The sequence below is a fragment of the Sceloporus undulatus genome, chromosome 4, assembly GCF_019175285.1.
Source record: "Sceloporus undulatus isolate JIND9_A2432 ecotype Alabama chromosome 4, SceUnd_v1.1, whole genome shotgun sequence".
Lineage (NCBI taxonomy): Eukaryota > Metazoa > Chordata > Lepidosauria > Squamata > Phrynosomatidae > Sceloporus > Sceloporus undulatus.
Window position 1 is genome coordinate 214665633 of NC_056525.1, and position 20257 is coordinate 214685889.

A 20257-nucleotide genomic window follows, 5' to 3' on the forward strand; every position below is an offset into this window, starting at 1 on the left:
TTTATATATTGTGTTTGTGCACTTTTTATAGGAATTACATGAACGTTAATATCTCTTGATATTCTTATCCTAGTGATTTGGAAACCACACTGTAAGCTATCTTTATTCACATAAAGCCAACCAACTTTTCAGTAGAGTAGGTAAGAACTAGTTCATTCACAGTACTGTAATGCTAATCCAAATGAGCAAATACTGTACATTCCCTGCTGATGCTAATATGTATCCTCAGGAAAATGAGACATGAAGTGATCTTCCCAATCAGCAGGAATTTAATTATATGTGTTCATAGTCTGATTTCTGACTCTCTCTTTTGAATAAGGCTCCCAAGGAAGCTCTGGCTCAAAGTGTCCTGGCAGAAGTGCCACAGCAAGTGGTGAACTATTTCAGCACATTCAAACTCCAGCCTCCAAAGAAGCGTGAAGCAAAACCAGAGGAGAGTTGAACAGGGGAGGACAGCCTTGTTTGCTCAGGTGGGGAGTCCCTGTACCACTTGCCTCACCAGTATCAGTGAACTGTATTGCATAAAATATATATTGTTAAGATAGTCTTGCTCATTTTTATTATCTGTTGCCAAAGATGTCATTGTGTCTAACAGTCCATTGCAGGTGGAACTGAAAACGTAATTCAGGCAGGCTACGGAAATTTTGGGAAAAGCAGAGCAGTTGTTTTTAGCCACATCATCAGCTCTTCTAGTTCCTTCACTGTGGTGCATGAACAAAGCACAGTAATAGTGATAAGTGGAGAACACAGCACAGGGCTTTGATGCCTTTGAAATGGTCGTTGCTGCTGTTTGATCTCTTACCTAACAGAATTTTGGCTTGCATAGGCTTAGTATGAAATATGCAATCACTTGTAAAGAGGCATCAAGACCATGGCAAGGCTCAAGCTTTTAAAAAGTACCATATCTGTCTTTATTTTGCCCCTAGTGCCTTGTATGTTGTTCTTCTGTGCTGTATCTGAACACTTGCACCTTGAACAAGTAAATAATATAAAAATTAGTATGTTGTGGGATTGAAGTAGCCTTGCAATTATATTGTTTTAAATCAAGGTAAGCCATTTACATATCTTCTAACATTGCCATCATTTGGTACCTCTCTATTTTGTATATTTTAGAGGATATAAGTATGATTAGAGTTTTATTGTATTATTTTATAAAACCAATTGTCTGTTGAGGAATGTAACTGTAAAGTGACAACAGAAAGCTCTGCATGTGCCAATAAGGAGTAGCCCTCTCCCATGGAGAATGTTTTTTTCAGTTCTATGCTACATATACAAATTGGGATCTCTGGCCTAAAAATATCCATTAATTCACTGGGCCTATTCTAGGTGAGACTTATAATTGGGTTTAGACTTTTATCTGCTGAGGAATCCATATTACCTTTACACTTTAAAAAGCATTTATAATAACTTGGTTTAGTTAGTTCCAAAACGCTTCAGTTACGTTAACACTGCTGTACTGTAACTGGCCCAGAATGATCATAGCTTCCTCTTTTTCACAAAGATGAATTAGATTATTGTTTGTTATTCAGGATCCACTGTGCCTTTGGTAATCACTTTTTGTTGCCTGTTTACTTTATCGACTGCTGAGGAATTAGTGTTCGAATTTTATCTGCCTTCAGTGTTTCTTTGTCTCAAAACTACATTGATCAGTAGCTCAAGGTTGATTATGGGAACAATTTCTTGTACTTTATTTCAGAAACATAGCTGTGTTAGTCTGGAATATCAGTATGCAAATGGAACTCCTCTCTGCATATTTGTACTTTATTTTTTTAGATTATTGTCAATAACCCAGATGTGTATATAGTATTTCTGTTTTTCGTCATATGATGCAAGTGAAATGGGTTGGGCTCAGCTGTCTGAAAGGTATTGTGAAATTTGTAATGGGACAGATTATAAAGATGAGTTCCAAATGGCAAAAAAACAAAATTATGCTAAATAATATAGTTGGTCCTCTGTTTTTGCAGGGATCCGTTCCGAAACCCCTGCAAAAATGGAGGCTTGCGCATATTTAAGCCTAATAGGCTTGAATGGTGTGCGCCCCCGGGCACGTGCACCATTGGAAATAGCAGAGGTTGCCCCTTCGCAGGTATTTGAGTGCACAGATCCCAGATCTGCAAGTTAGGAAGGGCAACTTTACGAGATATAAAGACTAGTATGCATGTTTTTTCTCTGTCACTGGAATCATTTACCTTCAAACTTCATACAGTTCAGTTTAAATAGCTGTCTGTTATGTTGGTAATTTTTGAATGTGTCCAATAAATGGCTTATTGACTTATTCAGTGAAAAAATAGCTATTTATTGCTATCTTAGAAAATGTTGTTTCGATTAGGAATATTCCACACTGAAATGTTTCTTCCTTAACTGCCTACTGGGAATTTTCAGCTCATGTAACATAAATTTCACAGATATTTAGATAGCTGTCTTAATTATTTAGATCATGATTTCTCAGTTAATACCAAATCAAAACTGGGTCCCTGGAGTGTGCATAATGTGTGTTGTGATGTCTGATGTTTTGTAATCATTATCTTACTGGATTATGGGCAGCCTTTTTCAAAATTTGCTTGCAATCAAAATGTTTGAGAATTTGAATATAGCTATTATTCATTTTGTTTTTAAATCCAACAAGATTTATAAATGCTATTTGTAAATAAAGTCTGAAATTAACCATCTTCACATTTGTTGTATCATACATTTATTTTCAGACTAGTAGAGGGAGAGAAAGCATCTATAGGTTTCTCTATAGACATCTCTTTATACATCTGTACATGTATTGGGTATCTAATCTTTTCTGTGCCTTTTGTTATCTCATAGGCTATTCTGTAACTGTGCTGTAGCTACAAAGTCTAGCTGCAGCACAGTTATAGGAAGGTCTACCTATAAATTCCTGCAGAGTTTATAATTTACTATCAAACCTACAACAGTGTTCCTCTTTTGAGCATTTCTAAATAAACAATATTCCAGGAGTAAAACCCCTTACATTAATGAATATTTACTTAAATAACATTAAATACTGTTTTTCTTCCTTTTTCCTTTTGGTGCTTCTGCATGAGTTTTCTGACAACACAGTTATGCCACCTTGTGGTAGAACTTGATAATTGGTATTTTGTAGTAAAAGAAAATTGTTTTTTTCTGCTTGATTTTTAAAAGTTAAAATACAGCCTTGAGAAAAGTATTTTATATATAGCCTTTGGTATCCAGTGTATACTATTCCTTGTATAATACTATTCCTTGTTCTTTGCCAATAAAGTTGACTTTTGATATGACATTATCTTAGTGCCATATAACACAAAGTATTAAATGTAGCACATATCTCTTATTAGTCATGTTGTCTTTTGTCACCTTGGAGATATATTTCTGACTTTCATGACAGAACAGGATTTTGACAAATATTTTTGAGAGATTAATTTAGCTTCTAATTTTTCTTCCATGAACTTTTTTTTTTACTGCCCTCTACCTTTCCTAGCATTTTAGTGAGTCATGTCTTCTCATGATGTATCCAAACTATTACAGCCTTAGTTTTGTTGTCTTGGCTTCCAAGAACAGTTCAGGCTTAATCTGTTATAGGACAAGCAGCAAAAATGATAATTTGGGGAAAGGATGGAAACGTGAAGCAGTCAGTATGAATCTTAGCAGCAGCATCTCCTAATTCTCATGTTCTGTAAATAAGGAATTTTCAAGTGTTGACTTATATTTCAAACTATGAAATTAACTTCTCTTTATTTTGACTTTGTGATTAATTGATAAGGGGACTGGACAGATTCGTGGAGGTTGGTGCTATTTGTGGGCTACCAATCATTGTGTAAAAGCCTGGGGTTTTTTTTTTGGGGGGGGGGGGGAATGTGTTTTCTTTTCCCCCCCAACTCATCTTTCCAGAAAAATGGGGGGGGGGGATTGAGTGTGTAATATTTTCTTTTAGAATGGCGAATAAACTTTTTAAAACAAGTTATTGATATATTTATTCACATATTATTTCACATATTATTTTTAAAAACTATGTAGCAAGTAGAAGTTTACATGACACTGTACAGTAGTACTCAGTGTGCTAGTCCTTAGAACCATAAAGGTGAGTGAGTCATTGCCTGGCACTCCACATCAAATTTCTAGGAAAGATTTTTTTTAAAAAAACAATTGTATCCAGTGGGCACAAATTTGGGACTAGTCCCTGGTATATCTGGGTTTCAGGGGAGAGTCAGTTTCCTTACTTCAGATACCCTGAGATGCACTGATGTCCAGTATCTGATTATTGTAATTCCTTTTCCAGGTTTCCATTTCTGAATTCCTTTTTTGGGAGTGGGTGCTTAATATTTGCTTGACACTAGAGATGAAATAATTATTGAAATTTCTTGAAAAGTCATTAGGAGAGTAGCATTCTTTATGTCCTGGCCCAAATCGCTGATAACCCTCCAAATGACACAACACATCTCTTTGGATGGTAGAATTGTAAGGTCCTAATTTATATCAGGCAAATATTCAGATATGTTCACTAATATGCTAATTGCCCAGTTGTAACTTTTTTCTGGAGTTTGATGCCAGCTGCAATTTAATACACAGGAGTTCCCAATAAGAATATGAAGTGTCAGGCAATTGATGTCATGTTCCTGGGATGCTCTCCCTAATCTGATGACATTAAAACAAAAGGCTCATAAAGCAGCAGACTGTATTTAAAACAGGTCAGTTAGATATGAATTGACCTTTCTGCTGGCAGTGGTTTATTAGCCAAGCAGAGGAATAAATGGAACTTACTCTGGAGGCTTGCTGTTCTAAATGAAATAGTGGGACATGATGGAAGGACATAAGGAAAATGACTCTAGTGGGAAAAAGCTATTACAAACTCTTTCCCATCTTGTTGCTCTCCAAGAGCTATTTGTACTTCCCAAAGCAGAATTTCCTATGCTACATGGGGAAGATTTCAAGAGTTGTGCATGAGTCTCCCCCCCCCCCCTTTCTGCTGATAGACACAGAAGTGTACGTGTATTGTGTGTGGGTGTTCGTGAAAGAGAATAAGTGAACACAAATTGGCTCTTAGTCACAAAAATGCTGTGATTACTAAGAGCCAGCATGGGTTTCTCAAAAACAAATGTCCACGTCTTCAAGAAAACCCAAGCAATCAGCCACCAGTCAGCTTGATGTCAGTAGCAGGAAAGATTCTAGAACAGATTGTTAAATATTCTGTGAGCACTCAGAAAAGAATGCTGGGATTACTCAATGTATATTTCTCAAAAACAAGTCAAGGCAATTTAATTTTGTCTCTTCGTTACTAACAGAGCTACAAGCTTGATCAATTGGGAGGGTGCTATGGGTGTAGTATATCTTGATTTCAATAAAGCTCTTGACAAGGTTCTCCAAAATATTATTGCAGACAAGCTGGTCAGATGTGGGCTCCACAGTCTGAATTTACTAGCTGGATTTGTAGCTGGTTGATGGAGCAAACCCAAAGAGGGTCTCACCAATGGTGGTTCTTCATCCTGGAGACTAGTGAAGTGCTACAGCGTGCTGTCCTGGGCTCCCTGTTCAGTATCTTTATAAATAACTTTGAGTTCCATTTGGGAGAAAGGCAAGAAAAATAGGATCATAAAATAGAGAGCATGTTTATCAAATTATTGAATGATACTGAATTAGGAGGGGTAGTTAATACCCCAGAGGAAAGGATCAGGATTCAAAAGGACCTGAGCTGGACCAAAATAACAAAATGAATTTCAACAGAGGTAAATGGTAAACTACTACATTTAGGCAGGAAAAATGAAATGCTTAATTACAGGACAGTGACACCTGTTGATAACAGCACATGTGAAAAGGATCTAAAGGTCGCAGTAGACCACAAGCTACATGAGTCAACTTTGGGATGTGATGGTCAAAAAGCCTATCCTGTTCTAGATTGCATCAACAGGAGTCTAGCGTTCAGAGTGAAAAAATGCAGTACTACTCTTTTGCTTTTGGCAAGGCCTCATCTGGAATACCATGTCTAGTTCTAGGCACCACAGTAAAAGAAGTATATTGGCAAACTGGAATGTATCCAGAGAAGGGTGAATAAGGGCTTAAAGGGGTGAACGCTGCCCTAAAGGGGTGAATGCTAGATCAAGGGTGTGGCAACTTCACACTGCTGCCCCGATCCAGCTACTTGCTGGCTCAAAAGAGGCAACGAAATGCCACTCCTGAACTGGTTGTCAAGCAGCAAAGGAAATGTTCTGAAAGATATGCTGCAAGCTGTTTGCTGCTGGTTTGATCAAGCCATGCTGAGAATGGGACTATTTTTCTGGTCACTGGCTAGTGATATACAAAAATGAAATCAGGAGCCACATATAGTCCAGCTTCATCAAATGGATTAAAGTTCATTTGAAAACTACAAAATGGTTTTCATGTTGATTTAGCTAATCATAAAATGGCTGCCATGGGGTGACAAAGGACAAACCTAGATAATCTAATTCAAACTACAATTTTTCTCTCAGGGTCACCTCTGGCAAAATGCACACATTCAACAAAACCTTGTATTCCCTTTTTCCCCCAGGATCATTCCTCCAGCTTTCTCATATGCACCTCCCCGCTATCTATGTATAGAGTTGCTAGATTGAAAAATGTACTGTTTATGGTTGTCTAAAAGGAAGATTTCAGCAGGCATTGCTTATAATGCAACTAGGTAAACAATATGTGGTGAAATCTGCTTCTGCATAACCATTAAAGGCATAGGAGCCCTCTTCAGTTATGATAGTGAGGTGCCTTTTCTTTAAAGGATGTGTTCCTACTTGAAAGTGAGTAGGCCTGCTGCAAAGTAAATTGCTGAGTTCCAACCATCTACCTTTTTGAAAATTAAAAATAATCTAATAATGTCTCTGAAGCCTTGTGTGGTCCAGAGACATTTGGGAAAATGAAAAGGTATAATTAAGTGTGGTAGATTTCTTTATTGGGGGACTGTCGCTCCAATAAGAGGGCCCTTACATCTGGTGTCCCTCAGGGAGCGATTTTGTCCCCTATGCTATTTAACATCTACATGAAACCGCTGGGAGAGATCATCCGGAGACACGGGGCGCGGTGTTATCAGTACGCTGATGACACACAAATAGTTTTCTCTGTGTCTCTGTGTCTCCGACTGATGCAGTAACTAAGGACGGCATCTCTCCTCTAGATGCCTGCTTGGCGTCGGTAATGGTCTGGATGAGGGAGAACAAACTCAGTGTGAATCCAGGGAAAACGGAAGTACTGGTGATAGGTTCCCCAGTTCCGGGTGGTGAGATTTGTCATCCGGTCCTGAACGGGGTCGCGCTACCCTTGAAGGACTCGGTGCGCAGCTTGGGTGTACTCCTTGACTCGTCGCTCCAGCTGACATCTCAGGTGGATGCGACGGTCAGGAATGCTTGTTATCAGCTTCGACTGATACGCCAGCTGCGTCCCTACCTGAACCGTAGGGACCTTGAAACTGTTGTACATGCTTTGGTAACCTCTCGATTGGACTTCTGCAATGCGCTCTACATGGGGCAACCCTTGTACCAAACCCGGAAGCTGCAAATGGTGCAGAATATGGCAGCTAGACTGGTCGCTGGTAGCTCCAGGTCGGACCATATAACACCCATTTTAAAAGATCTTCACTGGCTACCTATTCGCTTCCGAGCTCAATACAAGGTGTTGGTTTTGACCTATAAAGCCCTAAATGGCTTGGGCCCAGGGTACTTGGAAGACCGCCTCTCCCCATATAATCCGCCCCGCACTCTTCAAACATCCGGGACAAATTTGTTGGAGGTCCCTAGGTCACATTTTGTGAAGACCTCACAGAGGGCTTTTGCCATCGCTGCCCCTTCTCTTTGGAATAAGCTCCCTGTAGAGCTCCGCTCCGCCGCTTCATTAGCTTCTTTTAAGAAAAATTTAAAAATGCATTTATTTCGGTTGGCCTTCCCACCTTAGTTAATTGTTCTTTGTCTGTCCCTTGTCCTTTTCCTTTTGACCCCGGACTATCGTAAATTGATTTTTCCCCTTTCTTGCCCTCGACATGTGTATTTTATTGATTCCTGTTCCTATTCCTTGTAGCAATGTTTTTAACCTTATATTGTAACTGTTTTATCCTGTATTGTAATGTTTTTAACCTTTGTAAGCCGCCTTGATCATCTCCATGGAAAGGCGGGGTAAAAATAAAAATTATTATTATTATTATTAGATTTAAAGAACCAACTAGGGCGGTGTTGGGAGGCTGGGTGTGTCGGTGGCTGAGCGGGGTGGCCATAGCCAATGGGGAAGGGGCCCACATGGGGCAAAAGATGGTCTGGGTGGACTTGGAGATGACGGGGCTGGACATCGAGAAAGACCACATCATTGAGATGGCTTGCCTCATAACGGATTCGGACCAGAACGTCTTGGAAGAAGGGCCCAACCTGATCATTAACCAGCCGGATAAGCTACTGGATGGCATGTCTGAATGGTGCAAAGAACATCACGGGAAGTCAGGCTTAACCAAGGCAGTGCGAGAAAGCACAATTTCTCTATGCCAAGCAGAGTACGAGTTTCTGTCTTTCATCCGACAGCAGACACCGCCAGGACTCTGCCCCCTTGCAGGAAACTCAGTTCATGCAGACAAGAAGTTTCTCGACAAGCACATGCCACGATTCATGAAGAACCAACTATATTTGTGAATAATTTTTATTTCTTACAAAATCATACTACATTCTCCACCTAAAGAGTAGCTCACAAAGAAGACTCCCAGCTAATATTCTAATCAAGCAACTAAAAAGAATTAATGGCAATCAACAAGGCTAGCAATGATAAGATAAATATAATTAAAACATAAATCAGATCAAAAACACCACTGGAAGAAAGAATATCATCCAATCTGGTTACAAAACATCTTAATGCCAAAGGTCTGAATAAGACTTTTCAGTAGTATGGCAAGACAGTTAACCATCTTAGCTTTCCTTGATAGGGAATTTCACAGCTTGAAAACCATCTGCTCATTTTTAGCAGTATAGATATTTCACATATCTGATGATTATCTGGGCAGAAAGAATTAGATTGCAATCTCTGTATGTTTACCCAGGAGTAAGCCCTTTTAAATAAGCAGGACTTTCTTACAGCTAAACCTACATAGAAGTTCTGACTGGGGATTCTGGAAATTAGAATAAGAAAGTAGTTTTTTGAAGCTCTGTTCAATAAATGTTTCTCTTCAGCCTCATTATCCTGGGGCAGCAGTGCATTTTGTCACACTTCAGGAGGGTCAAGAGAATGAAAGCAAGAGACTTCTCTACTTGACCTGCAAGTTAAATGACTGATTCTGAAAAAGAAGGTACCCTGTTTAACACTGCATTATGCATAGTATTTTGAGGCAAAATTATTCAGCTCCTTTTAAATGTCGGAGGTGCAACTGGACTTTGCTGAGGCCTAAAATATTTTGGTAAAATAGATCATAGGGGTGTTTTGCATCCTACAGTACAAATCATACAGGACTTAAGACATGAGGTTGTTTGTAAATCCTGTATGATTAGCTAAACACAGCTGAATTAGTATTGCTTCAAATTTACCATTAGGGTGGTGAGAAGGAGGGACTGTCAGGAACACACCTGTCAAGGGATGAAGGAAGGGGTGGTGGTGAGGCGGAGGGGAATAAAGCCTGCCAGTATACTAAGTAAGTAGCACAGGAGTAGGTGGCTCTGCAGGTATTATTGGACTGCAATCCCCAGAAGCCTCAACCAGCACAGTCAGTAGTGAAGAATGTAGAGATTTATAGTCCAGCTACCGTATGGAGACTTAGCTGTTTCCTGAAATAAAGCTGTCCGAACCACCAGGTGTGTGATGGTCCTAAAAAAGGTAAGTGTGGTGATTATGTTCAGCCTGAAACAGTGTGAAACACTACGTAGTTATAGTGTATATGATTCTACTTTAACTGAATCATAGTTAAACATTCTACAGAATCCTGTGGCTGGATTTTAGGGAACAGTAGTTAAAATTGTCATCCAGTGATCTCTACTGTCTGTGACCAAGCTACAGAATCCCCAGGATTCCATGAGATGTTGCCATGGCAGTTGAAATGGAATGATAGTGCTATAATAGTGGAGCGTGCAAGGGGCCTAGGTCAAGCTATGTCATGTATAGTGAGGTTCAAAGGAGTTGAGGTTTCAAGCAAGGGGATAAATGAACTTGATTGGTCATACAAATGCTGTTTAGAGGAAACTGTGATGGAACAGGTTTGACAAGGGGAAGCTAAGAATGAAATGTTGGGCTGTAGGAGCCTATCATAGAGCAGGATGGATAAAAATCAATGATTTCAAAAATCAATGCTAAGGTTTAGTATATAAGATTCCCAGCAATCTTGGATCGAAGATATGAAAAAAACTCTTTATCTGAGGGACAGTGGAGTCACTAGATGAAGTGGAAGAACTACATGTGCAATGTATCCCATTAAACTGCCTTACCCTATTATTCTAATGTAAAGGAACAATATTTGAGCCATATTCTCACCCAGAAATCTGCATTTGAGCCATATCCCCACCACGTTATCAGGTACTGCTTTATTTGCTAAAAAGATTAGGCCAGAATGAAGAATTACAACTGTCAAGTGCTTGCCTTTCTCCATTGTTATTACATGAAAGCATTTGAAAGACAACAGTATATGAAATCTTGATGGCCTGAATGTATGAATTCAGATTAGTGCTTGCCTGTTTTATATTGCATCTGTTGCGGAATTTTTATATGCAAATAAAATTTCTTGCTTTCTTGTTACTAAAGTTTTATTTCATTGATCTCTTCCGGCGAGTCTATTCCCCCTATCTGCTATAACAATTATAAGAAGACACTTCATTTTGAGCATGTTTGTCAGACATTAGCTGTTGATATGGATATTATATAGGATTGATTTATTGTTGTGTTTTTATGGACTTTATTTTCTATAAATTGTAATTTTAACTGAACTGTAATTTTAAATTTACTGTTGTACTCCCACCTCAATCTGCAGAGAGAGGTGGGAAATATAAATAAAAACTATTATTATTATTATTATTATTATTATTATTATTATTATTTATTTCACAAACAACTTGGTTGAAATGAAACCTGAATAATAAGCATGTTAAAACTACAAATCAGGCTGACTTAATGACACTGTACCATTTTATTGGGCAGAAGAAGATAGCTACTTCAAGCAGCAGATTTTGTGTCTCGTGAAAGGGCTACAAATTTTTATTTAATTTGCAATCATTATTATACCAAGTTCAATCAAACAAAAACCTAACTCAAAAACTAGAACACCAATGTAGTCAGGAAAATATGAGTAAAGGCCTATATATTTATCAGTAAAAATAACAAATCAACACATAGCCAAACAGTCAAATATACAGCCATATTGTAAAGAAATGAACAGCCATTTCACAAATGGGACAGCTTCACATGATTTGTTCCAAATAACAAGGATTGATATTTACGGATATGTATAAGTAAAAAGCAGCTGGACATTAATCACAACCGTAGCAGAAGCCAAGTATCAAAAGCTATAAATAAATCAGTAAAAAACCCTTTTTGAAACTCTCTTCAGAAATTAAAGTCTAGATTGTGAATCAGATGTATGTAACTGTAACTCCATAATACCATACAAATATAAATGCTGAAGGCAAGCCTCATTTAAGTGAAGATTCACCAAACTGAATAAGGCTCAATTCAGACCTCCAGTTTGGTGACTCTTAAGTTAAACTTTGTGCATGTTATCTGATGCTTTGCGTTGATTTATGTTAAAAATTTTTTTAAAAAAACACTGATATATTTGTGCACCTTTACTGATATTTTTCTGACTTCGTTGGTGTGCATATTGTGGTTTTATTTCCAGGCTTATTTGAGACTAGGGGTGTATCTCCATTGAGGAAATAATGCAGCTAGACACCACTTTAGTTGCCATGGCTCCATACTATGGAATCCTGGAATTTATAGTTTGTTGTGGGACCAGATTGCTCTGACGGAGAGGGATAAATATCTCACAAAACTACAAATCACAAAACTCCATAGCATTGAGCCACAGTAGTTAAAGCAGTGTCAGGCTGGGTTATTTCTTCAGTGCAGATGCAGCCAAAATTGCTTTGACATAGGTGAGCTGCGAGGGGGGGGGAGCAGAATTTGTAGTGCTGTCTCAGGCAGCAGCTTGTCTTGGAATGACTCTGATGATGTACATGTAGAATTTGATCATTTTAAATGACAAGATAGAATTACAAACCTGTAAAGTAACCTCGGGTGACAGACCTGTAACTATTCCATATTCTATTATGCTACATATTCATGATCACAGCATTATTGCCAGAAGAGTAAATACCATCCCAAACCCACCCTAAACATGAGAAACTGAGCACTGTGGTGCGGGCAAATGGGGCACTTGAGGATGAAGTAGCTAACTCCCTCTCATTTCCGAGCTCTGGTGTAATGATCAGAGCTTCCAGGAGTCAATTTCATAGGTCATTCATAACTACATTTACAAATTATGTAAAATTGTAATTTACATAATTACAAATGTGATGTAGGATCTCAGCCCTTATTTATAAAATTATAATAATATATAATGCAGGAACTATTCACACAAGTACAGCTAAGGCTCCTTGACTCCTTGTCCTTTCTCTTTTTGTGACATGGAATAGTGTAGAGGTGGGAAAATCTTGAAGCTCACAGAGCTGGTCCAACAACTTGTACAGTTCAGACCCACATAAGCTTCCCAAAAATTATTCTTGTAGACTTTGTACAACATTGTACAGTTGCAGTCTCCCAGTTTTTTTCAGCAGCTACCCTGAATGCACATATGACTTGAGGCAGAACCTGTGACAATGCTGCACCATGAACCCTCTTTCACATGGATTCCTTGACTGTGCAAAGACTGGCTGAAAATGGCTATAATTTTATAGAAGAGAAAAACTCAGATGCTGTGAAAGCTGAATTGGACATCCTTATGCACAGCCCCAGATATAGGTTGTGGCACAAGAATTTGCCAGTTACGCTTACTTCCTCTCTTTAACTTCAACGGTAAGAATATCTCCTTCTCCAGGTGTGGTGGAAGGAGTCATGGTAATGATAAGGGACTGGTCAGTGATTCCTCTCAGCAGAGTTGGTTTAGGAGGAGGAGGTGGTGGAGGTGGTGATGATGATGGCAGTGGTGGTGGCTGCTGGCAGTTGGCAACTGGTTCTTCCTCATGGGCAACTGACTTAGCTTGCATTTGAGGTGCTTGACCCTCAGGAGCTGGTGGCGGCTTTTCTTCTGTTGGTTTGATTTGAAGCTTTGCTTTGCTTTTTTCTTTTTTTCCCCTTTCTGCTTTTTCCTTTTCTTCCTTTTCTTTACTTTCTTGTTCTTCTTTTGCTTGCCTTTCCTGTTCTTGCCTTTCTTTTTCTTCCTGAAACAAAAACAGTCAAATATTAACCCGTCTTTTCCTTTTTTTCTTTTTCTGCCTTTTCCTTTTCTTCTTTTTCTCTCTTTGCTGCTTCTTCCCTTTCCTTTTCCTCCTGAAACAAAAACAGTTAAGCATTATTAAATAAAGATGCATGATGGGAAATGAAGAAGACGACATAGTTCTTGTTCATAGACGAAAGGATGGGGCAGTCCAGTAAGAATAGCTTTTCTTTATAGCATTTCTTTATGGTTTGACCCCTTCAGAAGCTCTACCAGGCTTAAGTGACTACATAAATGATCACACAATGCCCAGAGGTCTACTTGGAAGGGAAAGGTCACAAAATGATGACTTGCCCACTCAAAAGAGTCACATTTATCTACTCATTGTGAAAAGGGAAGCTATATTTATTGTACCATTTAATTCCTCAGTATCTCACTACCATCTGAGGTAGCAGAAATTACCAGCTGTACTGAATCAGACCAAGAGTCCATATGGTCCTGCTTCCTCTTTCCCACAGTGGTCAGTCTAATATCTGTGGGAAATACTAAGTATTTATTCATTACACTTGTATTCTGCCTGTAGTCCAGTATACCCAAGGTAGTGTATGTGACTCTCCTCCTATCCACTTTATCTTTACAACAAGTACACATAGATAATGCTGGGAGAAAGTGATGGGCCAACGTGACCCACTGAAATTGCAGGGCAAAGTAAATACTAGATCCTTCCAAGACCCAATTCAACACTCTTAAGTCAGACACCTTGTCCAACATTTCCAAGACCCAGTCCAACACCCTATCTATCTGAGGCAGTGATGATCTATTTCAGAGAACTGCAAAGGTACAATAAGGCCTTCTGTTAATTAATTCAATCTACAATAGATCCACCAAAGCAACTATTAAATGGAGTCAACACACAGTTAAATTCCATTGATTTAATAGATCTTCTCTCTTTGGGATTAAAATAGGATTCAGGTCAAAGTCTGAAATCCTGAACATAGTTACTAGAAATTCCCTTCTCAGGGAGCTCTGTCAATCCAGTTGTTTTTAGCTGAGCTCTGAAAACCTTTAAATGAGCGCTAAAGATCTTTAAAAAAACTGCAGCAGATTTTTTTGTGATAACTTTTATGGAGGCTCTTTTGTTTTTTATGTGACTTAAGATCGGTCTAACTAAAAATTTTCTTGGCAAGGTTTATTTGGAGTAGGTTTGCCATTGCTTTTATCTAAGAAGGAGAGAGGTCACTTGCACAATGTCACCCAGTGGATTTCCATGGCTGAGCAGGGATTTGAACCCCTGATCTCTCAGAGACCTAGTCCAACATTCAGACCACACACAATGCTGATTCTGCTTGTCTCTATTCTGATACATTTTAAATAGATATGTGATGGTGCTTTTTTGTTGGTGTGTGGTTTTATTTTTATAGCCATCTTGGGAAATGTTAATTTTGTAAAGTGTGAATGATCAATATAGATATGTAAAATAAATTATCCCCAGATCGCATTGGACAGAATGCCTGCAGGCCTTATCTACGGGATATATGACAGGAGTTTTTTCAGGCCTTAGGTTCCTTTGGCAGCTGGGATGTTGTAAAAGGCTCACAGAAGGTTTTTTTCTAAGTCCTGTACTGAACCCTCCAGGGTGTTTGCAGCTAGAAAGTGTATGGGTTTCAATGCTGGCATTCTACTTCTAGCCTTGCTTTCAAATAGCATTACAGGTCCAAATGGAACTATGAGCTCTCTCTCCCTTTACCCTTCCATTACTCCTGGCTTTTTGATTTGCTAATATTGCACTAACACAGTTTATATGCAAGTATTTTCTCACTGAGTCAGTGAGCCCTGGCACCAACCTGGAAAGTGTGGTCATAACTACCAAGGCTTTATACAGCAACATAACAACAAAAATCACTTTTTCTCTTCTTTCAACCCCAGTTTCCTAAAGATTTTTCTCCCCTCCTGTAGAAGCATTGCAAATCCCTGAGACTTCAGCTGTTGCTGTTCTCCTGGTAACCCTACCATTGTTATTTTCTATAGAGAGTGAATGACAGCATGGATGGAAAAGAAATGAATGACTACTGTCTTCATTCAGAATGTTTTTTTTAAATTATATCTCCTTTTAAGACTTTCCCTAACATAGCCATAAATTCAGCAGACGTGTCTATGCCTGTTCACACATTCTTAACAGATTAAAGGTATATTCTAGTTCAGATTAGGATCGAGACCTTTGAGTGCTTCCAGATGCACTATGCAGCTATCTTGGCTTTAGTTCTTTAATGGATTTGCTTATTATGATGCAAGGAAAAGCAAAAGAATAATGGAGAAAAAATCCAAATGATTTAAATGATGGCCCTCTGTAAAATTCTATGAAAAAGTATGGCAATTGTACAATAAAAGATATGAGTTTAGGGGAAAAATGACTTTCCAGAGGCCATGCTGGCTGGGGATTCTTGGAATTATAGTCCAAATCATATCTTTTCCAATCAATCTAAAGCCTCATCGGGAAGAACCCTTACAAAAGCTAGATTCCTTATTGATAGATATTCCTTTAACTGGGCACAGTCCTGAGATATTTTCCTCCCTTATTACTTCTACAGTCCATACTGCCCATTGTAATTTTTCTGACTTGGTGAATACCTGTTCTCTCTTCATCTTGATAACTGCAGCCATGCCACCACCTTTTCCACCAAGCAAGGCTTGGAACATCTTGGGAGGTTCTATTTTCTGTGTGAGCAAGGAAAAGCCTTTTGCAGTTGGGGCAGGTCCTCCAACAGGCTTGCCTGTCTTCTTTATGAGAGCTCTGGATCATGGAAAGAGAAGGAGAAAAAGGAACATGTGAAATAGTGTTAAAGATTCCCAGAACAGCCATGCCTCTTCTTATTTATTCTTCCAGTTTCTGTTAATTTTTCTGATATTCATTTCCCAGCCAGCCAGTAAAATTTATACAGATTTTCTATTGCCTTTTATTCCAGACTCAAGGCTTTATACTATGTCTGACCTTCAGCCTCTGTTTCCATTATTTTATTTCATTTATTATGTTTCATTCTCCCTTTCCTCCAAGGAGGTCAGGGCAGTGAATAGCTCCCCTTCCCATCCGATTAAAATTCTATTAGGAACAAAATAATTCTGCCTTGCTTCCTTGAGTATTAATCTGCTTTTGATCGTGGAGTACTAATGCTCCACTACACATATGTATGTGCACATGCACACGCATGCGCGCACACATGCACATATTTATTGCCCTCCCAGGGACGTCATTCTTTCAGTTTTAAGCAATAGCCATTTTATTTCATGGTATATTTCAAGCCAGTATTTGTTTAAAAAAAATTAATTTAGGAAATGTCAGTGATTTCTTGCAGAAACTTTCATGAATGTTTGATGTAGCCTGTTGAAACTACTCCAGAAATAATATGGGGAAACTGAATTGATTCGTTGACTGCCTCCAAGACATCTGAAAAAAATTAATTCCAGTGCCAGAGTTAGTGTGGGTAGGGCCCTGGCATGTAACCTTCTTGGTTAGACTTTAGAAAAGTTAATTTGCTGACTACAGTCCCCAAATTACATGATCACTAGCCATGTTGACTAGAGGATTCTGAGATTTGCAGTCCAGAAAAATAAAATTTCTAGGTTATGTAGGCATTAGAATTAAGAAAAATCCTGATACATTAGACCAAAGGGAGCCAGCATAGTGTAGTGGTTTTAGTATTAGACTACAACTACAACTCTGGAAACCAGGGTTTGAATCCCCCTACTTGGACATGGAAACCTGCTGGGTGACCTTGGTCAACTAACACTCTCTCAGCCTCAGAGAAATTCAAACCCCCTCTGAACAAATTTTGAAAGAGAACTGCATCAAATCATAAAACCAGAATCTGTAGAACAGAATTATGGCTATTAACTGTGTTGTGTCAATAAACAATAAGATAGAGACACACTTTCCCTTCTTCCTCAAAATCCTGTCAGAGTCAGGATAGTGCACCAAGATTTCATTCAAAGTCTTCTTGTCAAGAATAAAAAGATTGGCAAATCCATGGGCTACAACATTTGCTGTCCGCCGATTTCCTCCACTTGCTGCTAATAGGCTGAAATGGCAAAAACAAAACAAAAAGAGGTATTCTTCTCAGTTTCTGATCAGCTCTAGGAGCAGATTACTCTATTGCTCGATATTCTAATTGAAGTATGCTGCTAAATTTTAAATTAAACCTGCAACTTCCTGGCCTGTCCTCTGTTGATATGAAAAACATATGTTCTACAAAACCTTTCTGACATAATTTTAAACATTTGAAAATTTATATTCTCCACCTTATGTACTTTTCTCTGACTTCATATGGCCTATTGGTCTGGTCAGTCTTCATTTTGAGCTATGGTGTCTGAACCTAAACATAGTCTTTATAGCTCCAGACTATTTTTGACACTGGGTGGCAAGGTGCATAAGGCATGTGGGTGGGAAATCAAAATATGTGTATGCACTAACTAGTTAGAAAATTTAAAAGATAATGGAGAAAAACTATTGCAATACTACTGTTGTTTCTGCTTCCTATAGCGTTCATGCCGTATGGCTCTCATCCACATTCCAGTTAAACAGAAGTACCTGTACCTAATCATTTTGTCTCCTATATTTCCAACAATGTAATAGGACTAAATCAGGGATGGCAATCATGTAGCACTTCAGATGCTTCTGGACTGCAAGTTCCAGCATCTCTAGCCTGTGTAGCCATTGGTGAGGAAGTGGCTGGGTGAAGAATGCTGGGAGCTGAAATTCAGCAACATCTGAAGGGCCCACCCCTGAATTAAACCAGTGCTTCTCAGACTATCTGATATGAGGTCCTGGAAATGTTGTTTTTTTTTAAAAAATTATTCCAGGAACTAGTACCATATTTGTGCCCATTTGTCTTGGAAACTTTCCATGGACTGACAGGCAATGGTTAGATTGCCACTGGTCCACTGACCACCATTTCATGTAGTATAGGACTAAATGTACTTCAGTAAAAATATATGAAGTTTATGGATTAGTACAGGTTGTAAACAGCTCTCTCCAGCCCCTCATCATCCCCTCACTATGTATGCAGAAGGTTGCACATTTAATCCTTGGCAGGATCAGGCATCAAGTGATGCGGAAGGGCTCTGCTTAAGATTTGCAAAGTTACTGTCAGCTCAAGTAGACAGTACCAAGCCATATGACCTGGTATAAGGCAACTTCTTATGTTTCTATCTCCTGCTAGATAAAATTTATTGACTTGATGTGTCATTGAAGTTAAGGGTGAAGCTCCTGTTGGTTTCTAGCTGTTCTGAACGGCACCAGAAGTAGCACAATCCAATTATAAAAGTAAGTAATGTCAGGATTACACAGCAAACCAGTCTATAAAAATGTACCTTCTTTTATATAAGACGAAAAAAGAGTATATGAACGCAAGCGTTCAAGTGGTAAATGCTAATTAATATAGCATTTTGAATTTAGTTAGACCCATTTAGAAATATAGAAACAAGAAAAAAAATCAGCTATTCACCTACAAATATTTGTGCTCAGATGCTGTATATACAAAAATATGCATGCTCTCCCCACTTCCCCTGTCTGCTTTCTGATATATTTCCTTAGAGTGTTAAAAATCATTGCTTGGGAAGGAAGATGGATGGGTTAGGAAGATGGAAAGGTAACAAACAATATAATTTATTTTATGGCCTTCAGATGCCTAAAGAGTGCTGGATTGTGCTTGGTTTATAAATATTCAAGTAAAGACAGTGGGCACTATCCAACTGAAGTGAAGTACTTTGCTGGTTACAATCAAAGTAAGTGTTTCTCTTCTCTATTGAAACAACTGGGTCCTAGAAGTGCTTCAATTTGGCTGGATAGAGCTTAGTGTCCTGCTACACAGATCAATCCTTAGCCTTTATTTATCCTTAAGAGCAATTTAGTTTAAATTAAACTCCAGAAACCTGTAGAAAAGTTCAGAAATGGTTTGATGCTGGTGTTAATAATTTTTTAATAAAACACTCCAGTTTTGGTCACAGTTTGCCAAATTTGCTTAGATCATAATAGCACACTTTCTCTGTTTAAATTTTGAAGGGAAAAAACATAATAAACAACAGGAGTGGGAATGAAGGACTGATGTCTAAAGTGGATACAGAGAGGGAGTTATATTCACCAATAATGAATTTATGCAGCTGTCCACTTGGGCATATTCATGCCACATAGCAACAGTGGATCATTAATTTGCTCCAAGTTTTAGTCTGAACTATTTTGCAACAGATCTTAGCACCCTGGATAGCTTCTTAAAAGTACAGAGTCAAACTGGCATGGATTTTCTACATCATTGACCTGAAAGCCTGGTCTGTAAATTCTAGTAAGGTGGTTTAATTTTAGAAATCTGTTTTCCTCTGTGTCTCCCCCGCCCCCCTGATTGAGATTTCCCCTCGGGATTTTCTTGGCATCACTATGGGAAAAAATGCTATTTTGTAGCCCAGGCTCTTTCTGCTAAAACCTGCCAGAAGACAACGTAGTGCAGGATCCAGGTGTTGTTTAACTGCATGTGATAAACTGGAGCACAGTTCGGTTCCATTTGCCATCCTGCTAGTGTTAATCTCCTGCTGGTAACTCTAATCTGCTTTTGGAAAACAGGTGAACAGCAATGTGCCAGGTTTAACTTTATCCTCTACTTGCAGCCCACCCTTTGGCAGTGGGAATATGCCAGTTGTATTTAACAAAATGCCAACCTCTCCTACTAGTCTACAAACAGGCAGCCCATGAACACATGTTCTAAAGTTTCCCAAAGACAGAGGGCATAATCCACCAGCAGATTCCCCTGGAAGAGGACCACTCAAAAGAATAGCCAGGAAAGTCAGTGCCGTATGTAACATTCTTAAGGGATCTTATAAGACAATCCATGAAAATATGGAAATTTTGGGGTGAAGTAGCATTCCTTGTCTGTTTATCATGGATTA

General features: G+C 38.7%; 2 protein-coding genes across 4 annotated transcripts in view; one reads left to right on the forward strand and one right to left on the reverse strand.

The window, feature by feature from the left end:
• CPNE3 (copine 3) overlaps positions 1-540 on the forward strand; it is a 31004-nt gene extending 30464 nt beyond the window's left edge. For all 3 annotated transcript variants that reach the window (XM_042461743.1, XM_042461741.1, XM_042461742.1), the window contains exon 17: positions 320-540. In XM_042461743.1, coding sequence (XP_042317677.1) covers positions 320-442 — 123 coding nt within the window. In that variant the 3' untranslated portion in view covers positions 443-540. The remainder of the gene's footprint in view (positions 1-319) is intronic.
• A 12401-nt stretch (positions 541-12941) lies between these two features.
• Positions 12942-20257, reverse strand: part of CNGB3 (cyclic nucleotide gated channel subunit beta 3) — a 68429-nt gene continuing 61113 nt past the window's right edge. The window contains exons 18-20 of the mRNA XM_042464453.1: positions 17254-17400; positions 15956-16118; positions 12942-13331 (exon numbers count right to left, since the gene is read on the reverse strand). Coding sequence (XP_042320387.1) covers positions 12942-13331; positions 15956-16118; positions 17254-17400 — 700 coding nt within the window. The remainder of the gene's footprint in view (positions 13332-15955; positions 16119-17253; positions 17401-20257) is intronic.